Source organism: Myxocyprinus asiaticus, chromosome 19 (genome assembly GCF_019703515.2).
Source record: "Myxocyprinus asiaticus isolate MX2 ecotype Aquarium Trade chromosome 19, UBuf_Myxa_2, whole genome shotgun sequence".
Taxonomy (NCBI): Eukaryota; Metazoa; Chordata; class Actinopteri; order Cypriniformes; family Catostomidae; genus Myxocyprinus; species Myxocyprinus asiaticus.
Window position 1 is genome coordinate 6,183,359 of NC_059362.1, and position 14,812 is coordinate 6,198,170.

Consider the following 14,812-nt stretch of genomic DNA (forward strand, 5'->3'; position numbering starts at 1 on the left):
TTACACACTATCTATTAAGACCAGATTGCTCCGCGTCTTGTGCCAGTGGATTTGTATTTCAGAGCAGTGGCAGGGACTCACATGTTGCCAGGCAAGATCAAACATGATCGATTAGAGTAGCAACATGAATAGAAAAAATATATTTATAAAAAATAAAAGTAATAAAACACAATTTTAGAGTCAAAAACATACTGATGAACTGCTGCAATTACCTAAATAATTTTTTACAAAAAAGAATGAAGACGCAGTTGACTTATGCAGGGGCTTAAAAGAATCTGTGTTTTTTTATTTTTTTTATGTTTTATTGATATTAACAGTCCAAACGAATCACCAGAACACGTACATTTTAAAAATCAGCTACTGTCCCTCGCGTCCACGTTTGGGGTGTACCAGAGGGTGACGTAAGAGGGAACCCCCACCATTGTAGACCGGTATTTACACACGTAGTATGGCTCATTGTCTCGATTTGCTCGGCTGCAGCGTGCGAAATACAGTGTCACAAAAAGCAATAATGTTTCACACAATTGTGAATTACACTCACGCTACTGTATAATGTAATAAAGTTGAATCATAAACTTTATCATGTAATCATTAATGCTGCCGCACTATATGACTGTATCTCTTATGATTTTACCTTTTACTAAAACAATCATGGTGACAAATACAAGATTAAATACCATGTATAAATTATATACAGTATAATAAGACCATGTGACTAACAATGATCTTGCAGGAACAGTGTCAGTACCAGCCACAGCACTAAATGGTTTTTTGTGAATCAATCATGAAACAAACAATAGTATAAGACAAAGCGAATTTCAAACCTGCGACCTGAGCACACAGCCTCCATGCTATCAGTCCACATGTGTTTATTCAAAGAACTTGACCTTTTCTCTACTCCATAGTTACTCTGTAACTTTAAAGGCATATCACATACACTGTCTGGGCAAAAAAATAAGTTGCATACTCTAATATTCGTCGGACCGCCTTTTGCTTTGATTATGGTGCACATTCGTTGTGGCATTACTTTGACAGTCTTATGCAACATCACAACATTTATTTCCATCCAGAGTTGAATTAATTTTTGGCAGAGATCTTGTATTGATGACGGGAGATTTGAACATAAAGTCTTCTCCAGCACATCCCAAAGACTTTCCATGTGTGAAAATTATTCCTCATGCTCCCTGAACCACTCTTTCACAATTTGAGCCTGATGAATCTTGGCATTGGAATATGCCCGTGCCGTTAAGGAAGAAAAAAATCCATTGATGGGATAACCTGGTAATTTAGTTAATTCAAATAGTCAGCTGACTTCATTTTATTGCCACATTACATTGCTGAGCCTAGTGACCAACTGAAGCGACCCCAGATCATAATACTGCCTCCAGAGGCTTGTACAGTGGGCACTATGCATGACAGGTGCATCACTTCAGGCAATTCCCTTCTTACCCTGACACAACCATCGCTTTGGTATAGGGTAAATCTGGACTCATCAGACCACATTACTTTTTTCCATTGCTCTGGAGAAAAGTCCAATCTTTATGCTCCCTAGCAAATTGAAGTTGGCTTTCTTGTGGCCACACAGCTGTTTAGTCCCAACTGGAGCCATTTTATTTTTAAACTTAAATGCCATAATTATTCTACAAGTATCAACAGAAATTATCACAAGGGGATGACTGTTTTGACATGTTGATGCTGTGACCACAGAGACTTAAACATTGTTTGTTTGAAATATATAAATATATAAAAATGACCAGACCATATGTCCTACTGTTGCATCTACTATGAGCAGGAAGTGGGGAAAAAGGTACTCTGAGTTATAGGTGACTATGACATTGCTGAGGACAGGTTAAGTTACATGTGATTCCAAGTGCATGCATTAAAAAAAATTATAATGAAATTATTTAAAAATATAAGTAATAAATGCCCTGCGTATACAGATTTCCTTCAATTTTAACTTTTTCAGTATTTTTATTATTATGAATTTCTTGTTTTTTAACATAAAGAGGACTTTTGTTTGTAGGACATGTTTTGTCCATTATGTCAAGAATCAGTGAAATACAATACAAATAATAATGTTAACAATGTTACTCATAATAACTCTTCACACTAAACAATGGTGCCAAAAGTGTCACTTTGCGGTGATTTTGCAAACAAGTCTCATGTGTGAGAATTTAAAGTTTTACCGCTGTGTTAATATGCACATAACAACAGTAGGTGCTCAACATTCTTGAATGAAATAGTTTTTAATGCTACCAAAATGTCATAAAAACTTTTTGTTTCAGGGAGCGGTCACGTGACCCACTGGTTAATATGGCGGCTTAGTTTTTAGCTCTCTACCAACACCCCTTAAGTTTCTTGTTTTTTAGCACCAGTTGGCATTTACTTTATCTTTATTTTACTTGTGTGTCAAGAATGGCTGAATCTGCAAAGAAACCGTCATTCACTGCAGCTCTGAGTTTGAGTAAGATGGCTAAAAATGATTTTCAAGCTATTGCCGAATCTGTCATGGAGTTTCAGCATGAATACCTAGAGCCTAAGCTGGGTCTCCTTCACAAGATGGGTCAAGGCACTGACGAAAAATGTAATGCTTTTCAGTCAGAACTTTCATCTTTGACTGCAGGTCTTGCTTCCGTTAATGTGGTTGTTTCAAATCTAAAGGTAGAGGTTGAGAAAAACTTGACAATTAAGTTGAGTTCTTCCTCCTGTACACTGCTCTTCTAAATAATTAAGGAGTTTTGGCTGCTCCACTCACCTGGAGAAGGAGAGGATTTTCTGACCTCAGCAGCTGCTGTGAACCGAGATGCTATTGCAGCTATTGAAGTCGGCAACAAGCACGGCATTGCCTGAGAGGATGTCGAAACAGAAGACTTGTTGCCTATGTTCCATACTTGGAGCAGCTTACATTCTAACTGTTGGTTTCACTCTCCGACACGATTCACCAGATTACTATAATTTTCCACAGGGACGTTATTTTCATTAGCAGATAAAACTTGTTATTTTTAAATTTGAGCCTAGTAGTCACTGATAAGTCACTCCTTGTTCTTACGATGTCAGCCAGCTGTTGTCGGTAATGGGTCCACTATTTACATATTATTTTTTGGTTTTCTTTAATTTTGGTAAATGGTGTATGACTAAGTTTTTATCTTATAATGTGGAATGCTGATATCACCATCCGCTCCTCATATGGTGCTCGCCTAAGACTATTTCATATAATTGGGGTTGTTGGGTTAGCTATTGGACTGATTATGCCCACTTCCATTTTGGTCATACTCTGGATAGTCGACTCTGGAAAAAGACATACGTATCGAAGAAAATGAGAAATCTTTTGAAAGATGGCCACTCCTATAGTCACTCCTCTATCTTAGTGCCATACGAGGATGAGGTTATCACGCAATAAAACCAGCGAGTCTATTTGTGTCAGTAGTCAACAGGTGTGTTTCCTGTAACAGTGCAATGTCTACTTTTTTTCTACATGATAAGCCTAAAACACTGGTCTGTTTATGTGGTGCATTAAGGCCACCAGCATTCCAGACTAATAATGTTAAATCGGACATACATCCCACTGGTACTGATTCATAATAAAATGACACAGAAGTAATGCTTCGCATTTACATTTTTTTCTTCTGTTGTATGGTTATTTGTTTTGCTTTTATTATTATTATTATTATTATTATTATTATTATTATATATATATATATATATATATATATATATATATATATATATATATATATATATATATATATACATATATATATATATATATATGTATGTGTATATATATACATACATATATATATATATATATATGTATGTATGTATATATATATATATATATATATATATATATATGTATATATATATATATATATATATATATATATATATATATATATATGTATATATATATATATATATATATATATATATATATATATATATATATATATATATATATATATATATATATATATATATATATATATATATATATATATGTATATGTATGTATATATATATATATATTTGTTGTCATTCTTAAGTGACTGCAAAAGGGGCTTGTGTACGAAGTTGGACCGTGTAAACTGTTTGGATTTGGAGACGAAAAAATCTAGGATTTTTGGACCAATTCATTATTTTTATTATATTTTCATTTAGTTTAAAGTGTAATTTGAATTTTGAAATATTTTGGTTGAAGTTTTTTGTGTTTTAATAAATGAATAAAATTTTTAAAGCAAAACTGACTGGTAGAAGTGAAGTGCGTGAAAGCAAACAGCTGATGAGAACCACATTTTTAATGCGTTTAAATAGAGCATGTCACTGTCATAGAAATATGACTGGGATTCAGCATGGACGCAGTTAATGCACAAAAGAACTTAAGAATATTTAATTGCATACAGCACATTTACACTAACTTCTTGTGAATGCGCTGAATTTGTTTATATCGCTGGTGCTTGAGGGAATAAGGTCTTTGTAATAGGATGCTGACGGTGCAATGACCGGAGAAGAACTTCCGAATTAAATTACACTTGACCAAGCCTATTAGTGATTGACCAGGCTCTCTCTCCACTATATTTTCTAAATTGTTTTTACTTATGACGAATTCATGTTGGTGCGAGACCGCTTATATGCAGGTCCAAACAGATCTCTTACAATTGAATTTTAAAGCGGAAAGACTTACACTGGCGGCCAAAATTTTGAATAATGTACAGATTTTTAACTTATGGAAAGAAATTGGTAGGTTTATACTTATAAGTGGCATTCATCTTATCACAGTGTATAGTCAGGACATTAATAACATGGAAAATTACTATTACAATTTGAAAAAAATGTTCAGAACTTCTTAAACTCCTTCAAAGATGTCTTATCAAAAAAATCACATGCAGCAATGACAGCTTTGCAGATCCTTGGCATTCTAGCTGTCAGTTTGTCCAGATACTCGGGTGACATTTCACCACATGCTTCCTGTAGCACTTGCCATAGATGTGGCTGTCCGCAGCCCTGCAGAGTTTAGTTCCAGCCCTGCTCCAAAATGCCTCCTTGTAATCTTGATTAGCTGCTTCAGGTGTGTTTAATTAGGGTTGGAGCTAAACTCTGCTGGACTGTGGACCTCCAGGAACCGAGTTTGACACCACTGGTCTAGCTGATCCCACAAAAGCTCAATGGGGTTAAGATCCATAACACTCTTTTCCAATTATCTGTTGTCCAATGTCTGTGTTTCTTTGCCCAGTCTAACTTTTCTTTTTGTTTTTCTGTTTCAAAAGTGGCTTTTTCTTTGCAATTCTTCCTATAAGGCCTGCACCCCTGAGTCTTCTCTTTACTGTTGTACATGAAACTGGTGTTGAGTGGGTAGAATTCAATGAAGCTGTCAGCTGAGGAAATGTGAGGCATTCTATTTCTCAAACTAGAGACTGACGTACTTATCCACTTGTTTTGTTGTATCTGGGCCTTCCACATCTCTTTCTGTCCTTGTAAGAGCCAGTTGTCCTTTGTCTTTGAAGACTGTGGTGTACACCTTTGTATGAAATCTTCAATTTTTTTGGCAATTTCAAGCATTGTATAGTCTTCATTCCTCAAAACAAAACAATGATTGACTGATGAGTTTCTAGAGAAAGCTCTTTCTTTTTTGCCATTTTTGACCTAATATTGACCTTAAGACATGCCAGTCTATTGCATACTGTAACAACTCAAAAACAAACACAAAGACAATGTTAAGCTTCATTTCATGAACCAAATAGCTTTCAACTGTTTGATATAATGGCAAGTGATTTTCTAGTACCAAATTAGCAATTTAGCATGATTACTCAAGGATAAGGTGTTGGAGTGATGGCTGCTGGAAATGGGGCCTGTCTAGATTGGATCAAAAATGACTTTTTTCAAATAGTGATGGGGCTGTTTTTTACATCAGTGTTGGGCCTCATGTATTCAGATAGAAGACAAAGGCAGGCCTAACAGAGTCGTAAAACCTAACTCAGGCACCCACATACCAGGTTATAAATTATACTGATAAAAATCGCGCCAAAATCAAACAAAGGGAGTCCAAGACAGACTTCAAATCCCATGAAGCCTTGCTCACTAAAGGATCGAACTCTCAACTCCTATAGGATGAGGCAAACGACAGAACACACCTCAACCATGACATCATCAGGAGTAGAAATACCTCTGAAATGCTTCCGGGATTTGCTTCCAGCAACTTTGCTCGCCGTGTGTAGACGCAGCTCATCGCTGCTCTCAGGTGCAGCCTCGTGGCACAAGGAAGTAACGTCCGACTTGAAACTGTGGCCATACAATCTCCATCTCACTGGACGAGTTGAGATTACACTGTGTTCCACCGAACACTCTAACGGATCCAAAGCAGGCCGGCGAGCAATCCGCATGTTCATCCGTTTGCCTGTAGAAGTGAAGAGGTAAAAGATTTCTCTTCCATCTTCAGTCAAGTCGACGTTGCTGATTTCTCCATCAGCCCGCCGAGAATCAGCAGTCGTACCGCCCGCCGACAGAGCGAGGAAACGGCCTCCCGTCATCACCTGAGCCTCGAGGAACCGAGTCTGAGTTAAAGGACGGATGAACACACATTCTGCATCCTCATGCGATTCAAGTAAGAGGTTTACGTCTGGGCAGAGATAGAATATTATAGTGTGTTATTCTTGTGTACCAAGGTTTTTGCTTGTACAGTTTACGGACTGCTGAGTCCGCTCATTATTAATACTCAGGGTATTAATTATCACAAATTTGATTTGCTGTATTGTGGTCCAACCACATTGGGCTGTTGTGCATTTCCACCATCGCGGGTGAGACCAGCAAACTGAGTTTATCCATTAAAGAATCAAAGAACACGGAACGGTTTACGAGCCGTTCACCACGTCTCTGAGTGATAAACTAACAGCTGCTTTCTCTCCCACGATCGCCAAATCGGCTTTGGGGCTGTCACTTAATTCTCTTTCTCTCTCTCTCTCGTACTAACCACACGCACGTACGCACGACCCCTCACAAACATTCTGGCACACATTTTTGGTTAGTAGATAGCTTCGTGATAAAGCTCAGCTTCGTCCCTAAGCTTACCATTGACTGGTTTCTCTCCGCCCGGAAGTCTCGCGTGACATGCTCTCCACGAGAGCAACGTCCGCCATTTTGTGCGTGTCCCTCCTTACACACACACACACACACACACACCTTATGTGTTATAAAATTATTTTAGTTTCCATATCTAATCATATCACTGTTTAGTTTGTAGTTGTAAGTCGGAAGTTTATTGACTGCGTTGTATTAATTATTAATTGATATTTCTGCATAAATAAACTGTTATATTACAAAGAGAAGTGTTTTGGTTTGTTTTGCATACACCTGTGTCATGCTGACGGGATGTCAGTGCTCGGATTCAAGCCTTCATTCATTGTTTTTTTTCCCAAAAATCGATATTCTTCGGATGTCGATTTTCCTGAGAAAACATTCTAATATTGAGACTGTTATACTATCTGGTTATTAGTCCCTGATTCCAGGGTGATGCCCCGTCAATGTTAATCCTTATTAATATTCTATTGATTTTTGATAATTGATAATTAATCAATAAGCTAGTGTTAATTTTAATTAATGTTTCATCGATGTTAATGATTAGTGATTATCTTTGATAATTGTTGATTTAAAGGATTAAAAAAAGCTAACATTGATTCTCACCAATGTTCTATGGATTTTAATAATTAATAATTATCTTTGATAATTATTAATTATTGCTAATAACCAAACCCGCTCCTAAACTTAGTGCACTACATTTATTGGAGTCCCATATGAGGTTTTAATGAGTTAGATTCAATTAATTAATTTAAATATGAATTAATAACTAAAGAAATAACTATTAATTATTTATAATAGTAACACTGATCTAAACAACCAGTAAAGCCCTACATCAGTAATGTCCTGACTATACTTTGTGATCAGTTGAATGCCACTTTGGTGAATTAAAGTACCAATTTCCTTCCGAAACAGCAGAATCTGTACATTATTCCAAACTTTTGGCCACCAATGTATATTTCAAATTTGCAGTTATGCTGATTTAACAAAACAAATCAGGAATATGCTTGCTTTAGCCTTTGTTAAAATAATGGTCAATATGAGTACTGGCGTCTGTGTAAATAACAATATACAATAATAAATCTTTGTTAATTAAATGAAAAGTTATATAAGGGCTGATTAGAACCCAGACTTCCTTGTACTAGAGGCTAAAACTTTACCAAAAGACCAATCAGTCTATCTGGCTAACAACTAGATCCATGAATTTAGTCACTGACTGACAAAATCTTCTGACAGCCTAATTAACGGTGCGTTCATCACAGCGCTTCAAGTCCAGTTCAGAAGCGGTTAATCTTCACGCGCTCTTCAAGAGCTGCACCCATGGTGGTCCCGTCTGACAAAACCACTATGTAACGAGGATTTTAGTAAATGCAAATTGCTCCGGTTTCACTTTAATTTAATGATCGTTTAATGGCAAATGTTATTTGTCTTTGTGGGTTCATACACGCAGTGTTAATGACTATTTCTAAGGAGATGATAAAATGAAGAAACAGAATCTCATAAGTCTTTATGTGAAATAAGGGCTTGTGGGTTTAATAGGAGAGCTTTAAATTAATGTGTGAAAGTGAAGAATTTTGGATATAAATATTTTACTATTGCATACTTATAATAGATATTCAGGTTGGCTGGTTTCCAACAACAACAGTGTTAATGCAAAATGGACCAAGACTAAAGGTGACCAAAAAGAGAACAGATATTTTATGCATTTTGAAATATTTTTATATTTAAAATATGATTTTTAATGTCATTTAATATTTACAGAATATCATGTAAAAGTTAAATATGAATAAATTCTTAAGGTTTATGAAGCACGCATACACATATGACAAAAGCATGAAATTTGTGTGACAATTAATAATCATAATCCTGAAAGCCCTAAAACGGTAATTATTCATCATAATTGTGAGAGCCCTAAAACAGACAATTGTCATAATTGCAATTATTTGTTTGACAATTAATTGTCAGCCAAATTTCATAATCATACAATACTCAGATATTATGATCTTAAAAAAATATATTGCGTTACTTACGTGTTACTTGTATCCCCCCCCAACACTGCTCAAAAGTCATATCTATGAACTTTTTACAGTTTTACCGGCAAACCTTTGCACTAAACATGAACACTAAACACAGCAATCCAAATGGTAAGCACAATAGAAAGCAACAGTGCCCGCCCACTTTTTCAGCCATCCGATTTATCAGCCTCGGCGATATATCGGTCGACCACTAATGATAAACAAAAACTGTATTCGAAATTTGAATAAACTATACACTGAAAACAAGTAACAGACATGTCTGTGATTGGTTACAATGACTGATTGGCCACAATGCTCAACTGCTGCAAAAAATATTGTAAATAGAATATTTTGAAGCAACACAAAATGAAATGCTGTAATTAACAATTTTCATGATTCATTAATTGTGCCAGCTGTTAATTTTGTTTGTTTTTTTCTATAATTGTGCAGCCCTTATGTTATTATGTTAATAATAATGTTTAAAGAAGATGTGGGTGATTTTATGTGATTTCAGATTCTGTCTCCTCTGGGACGCATCAGTGAAGCTCTGTCTGATCTGACTAAAGCCATTCAACTGCAGCCTTCAGCTCGACTTTACAGACACAGAGGGACACTGCTCTTCATATCGGAGGTACACACAGACCACATTGGTCTAATCTGTTATTCTGCACTCTGGTCTTGGCTCTAATAGATTAAATTGTTATTGTAACATACATATCACTTTGTATAATGTCCTCAGTAGATGTCTGTCCTATAGATAATGCTAGATATGATTCCAAGGGTGGGTACAGATTCCAGCAAATTTAGATCACATTTGTTAGCTTTAGCACATGTAAAAAAATAATACTTATTATGTAAATGCACAGTAATAATGACTGATGTATGATAAATACCTCAACTAATGTATTAACTATAATCAAACTATTATAATTAAAACAAAAAGAGAGAAGGGAAAAATAAGCCATATGCGACTTCACACTTGTAATTAGCTCCCATTTCTTCTCATAGTCTACTTAAACTGTCACTTAATGGTTTCTTGCGAAAAAGACATAATTTTGTGTAATATGAGCATTTTCTAATTTGACCCTCTGTCTGACCCTTACTGTACATCTTTACTGACACGGAAAGATTACGCTCAGTACTGCCCAAGCTGGTTATTATTATTACGCTTGTGTGGTTAAAGCTCATTTGATTATATATAATCAATAGATTCAACATGTCAATATTTACTTTTATGAAGTTATCTGAAAATGGTGGAAATCTTGTGGTGCTGAAAAAGGTTTTCTACATATCAGGAGATAAATTAATGGGCATAAATTAATCAAAATTAATGTAATGATGCAGTTGCTTATGTTTTGTTGCTTGTGTTGGACTAATGAAATTCCTCTATTGTGTGAATGTTGAATTTACATTTATTCATTTGGCAGACGCTTTTATCCAAAGGAGACAGTGGTACGAAAAAGTGCATCAGAATAGAATTCAAAACAGATTAAAGTGCAACAAGAATTTTTTTGTTGTATTTTTATTTTTTTTAAATTTGGTACTGGTTAAATGCTCATGGTAAAGATGTGTTTTTAGTCGTTTTTTTGAAGACAGAAAGTGAGTTAGCTTCACGGATGGAGTTGGGAAGGTCATTCCACCGACGTGGTATGATGAAGCCGAAAGTCCGGGAAAGTGTTTTGCTGCCTATTTGTGTTGGTACAACAAGGCGATGGTTCCTTAGCCGACCGCAGGCTTCTAGTGGGCGCGTAGCTCTGCAGAAATGATTTTAGGTATGCTGGAGCAGACCCAGTGACTGTTCTGTATGCCAGCATCAGAGCCTTGAATTTGATACGTGCATTAACCGGCAGCCAGTGGAGAGAGACAAGGAGTGGTGTAACGTGCGCTCTCTTTGGTTGATTAAAGACCAGACGTGCTGCTGCATTCTGGATCATTTTCAGGGATCTTATTGCACATGCAGGGAGGCCTGCAATGAGAGCGTTACAGTTGTCCAGTCTAGTTATGACAAGTGACTAAACAAGAAGTTGTGTGGCATGTTCAGAGAGGGAAGGGTCTTCCTGATATTGTAAATTTCTTTGAATTTCAATTCTTCCTGTTATTCCGATTCAACATGAATTTTCTCATGAACTTTGCCAAATCCTGTTGATAATGCACTTAAACCAGCATATAATCATTTCATGCACTGGTTTTGAGTTTTTTACACATTTGTTGGGGTTAGAATGACCTTTAAATATGGTTTGTGGTGTGTTAAATATGATCTTATAGTTATAATAATATAATCATTTAATTTGATCATTAATTATTATAGAATTAAATGCTTATTATGATTCATATTTAAACCCTATTTCTCTTGTCTCATTGTAATTCAGGATTATATGGCAGCTATGGAGGATTTCCAGCAGTCTCTAGAGCTGAAGAAGAATCAGCCCATCGCTATGCTCTATAAAGGCCTGACCTTATTCCACAGAGGCCTCCTTAAGGTTGAACAAACCTTCATACCATTGCAAAACCACTTTACCATTTCATAATTCAGTAACAGTCCAGAGCACCCTGATTGAAAAACATTATGGAGTTTACATTTAAAAATGCTCTGTTTAATTTTACACTGGACTGTTTATCAATAATTCTTAACTGGCAATGAATTGGTTTATTATTGGTTGCTTAATGTTATTTGAATTTCAGTGGATTAATAAAAAAAGAAATTGTGGTCCTTGCTGCAATAGAACTCATAATTTATGGAATATTCCAGGTTCAATACAAGTTAAGCTCAGTCAACAGCATTTGCAACATAATGTTGATTATCTTAAAAAAATTATTTTGACCCATCCCTTTTCTTAAAAACAAAACAAAATTGAAGTTACAGTGAGACTCTTACAATGGAAGTGAATGGGGTAAATTTTTGGAGGGTTCAGAGGCATAATTGTGAGGCTTAACATTGTATTAAAGCATTTACATTAATTCTTCTGTTAAAACTCATGTATTATTTGAGCTGTAAAGTTGTTTAAATCATAATATGTACTGTCGTTTTAGGTTTTTAGTGTTTGTTGATCATCATGGCAAGTAAGTTGTAAAATTGCCAATAACTTAAACTTAATAGAAAAGGTTAGTAAGTGATTTCATCACACTAAATTCATGTTAACACACATATTGTTAATGTCTTGTGGCTGTACTTTTGAAACAGTGAGTATTTTATCGTTTACTGATTGGCCCCCATTTACTTCCATTGTAAGTGCCTCACTGGAACCCAGATTTTTCCTTTTTTCTTTTTTTTTTTTAAGTCCAAATTAATTTCTGTGGTAATCAATATTATGCCACACATTCTGTCGATTAAGCTTAACTTGTATTGAACCCAGAATATTCCTTTAATTGGGTCGTATTTTCTTTTACCTTGCATAGTTTCGTTTATGGTTTTGTCTATTGGCTAGCTTCCACCAATGTCTATCACCGACATAAATTTCTTCAAAAATACAGTATTAAAATACAGAGTTTGATTAGGTGCTCGAGTTTTGATATGCCCATTATGTTGCTATCCTAACTATGCACAATTATATGATTTGCTGCATTTAATTTTTTGCATTTAGCATTGTTTCTTTCCCTGCTGCTCATGACCCTAGTAGAGCCGATCTACAACACACCAGTTAAGAACCACTGATTCGCATTTTACTGTAACTCTGATCAAATTACTTGAGAATGTTGTTTTGTGCATACAGGAGGCTATAGAGGTGTTTAAAGAAGCTCTTAAATTAAAGACAGACTTCATAGATGCATATAAGAGCTTGGGCCAAGCTTACAGGTGAGAGCCAACTTACACATGATGACTACAGTTAGTCATTTGAAATGTTCATTTTGAGCCAATATGTGTGTGTTTCTGTAGATCAACTGGTAGAGCACGGCACTAGCAACTATTAAGTCATTGGTTTAAATCCCAGGGAATGCACATACTGATAAAATGTAGATGTTGAATTGTGTAAGTCGATTTTAAGCGTCTTCCAAATGCATAAATGTGTGTGTCCAGGGAGCTGGGTGATTTTGAGAATGCTATGGAGAGCTTCCAGAAAGCTCTGATACTGGATCAGAACCACATTCAGTCTCTCCAGCTCAGAGGAATGTTGCTGTACCATCATGGTAGCCTGCAGGAGGCCATCAGCAACTTTAAGGTAAACCAAGAGTGTCTTTGTGTCTGTCGCGAACGGTGTTGAATTTTCCTGACAACATGAAATATTACATTCTTAAAGGAATATTTCACCCAAAAATGAATACTGTCATCATTTACTCACCCTCATGTTGTTCCAAATCCATATGACTTTCTTCCGTGTAACACAAAAGGAAATGTTAGGCAGTATGCTAGCCTCAGTCACCATTCACTTTCACTGCATCTTTTTTTCTCATACAAAGAAAGTGAGTGGTGGTGACGGAGGCTAACATTCTGCTTAACATCTCTTTTTGTGTTACCCAGACAAGAAAAAATTATACACATTTGGAACAACATGAGGGCGAGTAAGTAATGACAGAATATTTATTTCTAGTACGTAGTGAGGACCAATTAATGGCGGGTGATTTAGTCTGTTTTGTGGTTTACAGGTCACATTATAGCTTAGAGCTGTGGTTACTTCTGCATTCTTTCTGTCTTTAGCTATGAAAGTTATTTCTCTTTAGTTTTTGTTGACTTTTAAGGAAGCTCAGCGTGGTGGTGGGGGCGTGGTTTAGCGCAAGTTTGTGAATGGAGAGTGAGATCAGGAGATGAGAATGATAAGGATCATCACCTGGCAATGCTTGTCTCTAACAGCTGTTTGTCATTGCAGTGAGCGTGGAGACAGTCTTTAAGAGCGAGCCAGATGCCAGTCACGGGGGAGAGTTACGAGACACAAGCTGGAGAAAGACTGTGTGAATTTATGTCCGCTGAAAAGTGTAGTTTCTGAGTGTGATCGCTGAAAAGCATAAATATTGAGTTTCAAAGAAATAAAACATACCGTTTGAGTTGGATTCGCCATCTCCCACTTCCTCCTTTTCCCTAACTGTGAGCATGTTACACTCAGCTTGACTGTCTTCAGTCAGTCAGTCAGTCAGTCAGGATGACCTTTGTAGAGTAGTGGAACTACAAAGTCTCTCTTTAAACATCAATAACATTCTTTTTTTTTTTTTTAAGTTCATTGTCTTTAAGTGTCAGATTTGGTTGACAGTATGCACTTGGATTGCACATTTGGATTTATGTCATGAACGAGTGCTGGGGTTGTTTGAGTAGTTGTTTGTTTGAGTAGTTGTTTCTCATGTTTCTCATATGTTACAGAGATGTTTGCATCTGGAGCCCTATAATGAAGTGTGTCAGTACATGAAGGGTCTCAGTCATGTGGCCATGGGGCAGTTTTATGAGGGAATCAAATCTCAGACCAAAGTCATGCTGAACGACCCTCTAATGGGGCAAAAGGCCAGCTTGGAGTATCTCAAAGTGAAATATCTCAGAGGTAAGACATCAGAGCTTAATTTCATAGGGTCTTTAGCATATAAGTAGTTCATTAACATTAAAATATAAATATGCATTCACTGAGCACTTTATTAGGAACACCTGTATACCTACTTATTCATGCAAATATCTAATAAGCCAATTGTGTTGCAGCAGTGCAGTGCATTAAATCATGCAGATACCAGTCAGGAGATTCATTTAATGTTCACATCAACCATCAGAATTGGGGGGGGGAAATGTATCTCAGTAATTTCGACTGTGACAT

General features: G+C 36.1%; 1 protein-coding gene across 4 annotated transcripts in view; it reads left to right on the forward strand.

The window, feature by feature from the left end:
- The window catches only part of LOC127409884 (tetratricopeptide repeat protein 13-like), a 120,864-nt gene that overhangs the window by 32,164 nt on the left and 73,888 nt on the right, over positions 1-14,812 (forward strand). For all 4 annotated transcript variants that reach the window (XR_007892050.1, XM_051644826.1, XM_051644827.1 and 1 more), the window contains exons 7-11: positions 9,601-9,717; positions 11,456-11,566; positions 12,797-12,879; positions 13,102-13,243; positions 14,374-14,548. Coding sequence is in view for 3 of the 4 variants with exons in the window: in XM_051644826.1 (XP_051500786.1) it covers positions 9,601-9,717; positions 11,456-11,566; positions 12,797-12,879; positions 13,102-13,243; positions 14,374-14,548 (628 nt within the window). In the remaining variant the exon portion in view is untranslated. The remainder of the gene's footprint in view (positions 1-9,600; positions 9,718-11,455; positions 11,567-12,796; positions 12,880-13,101; positions 13,244-14,373; positions 14,549-14,812) is intronic.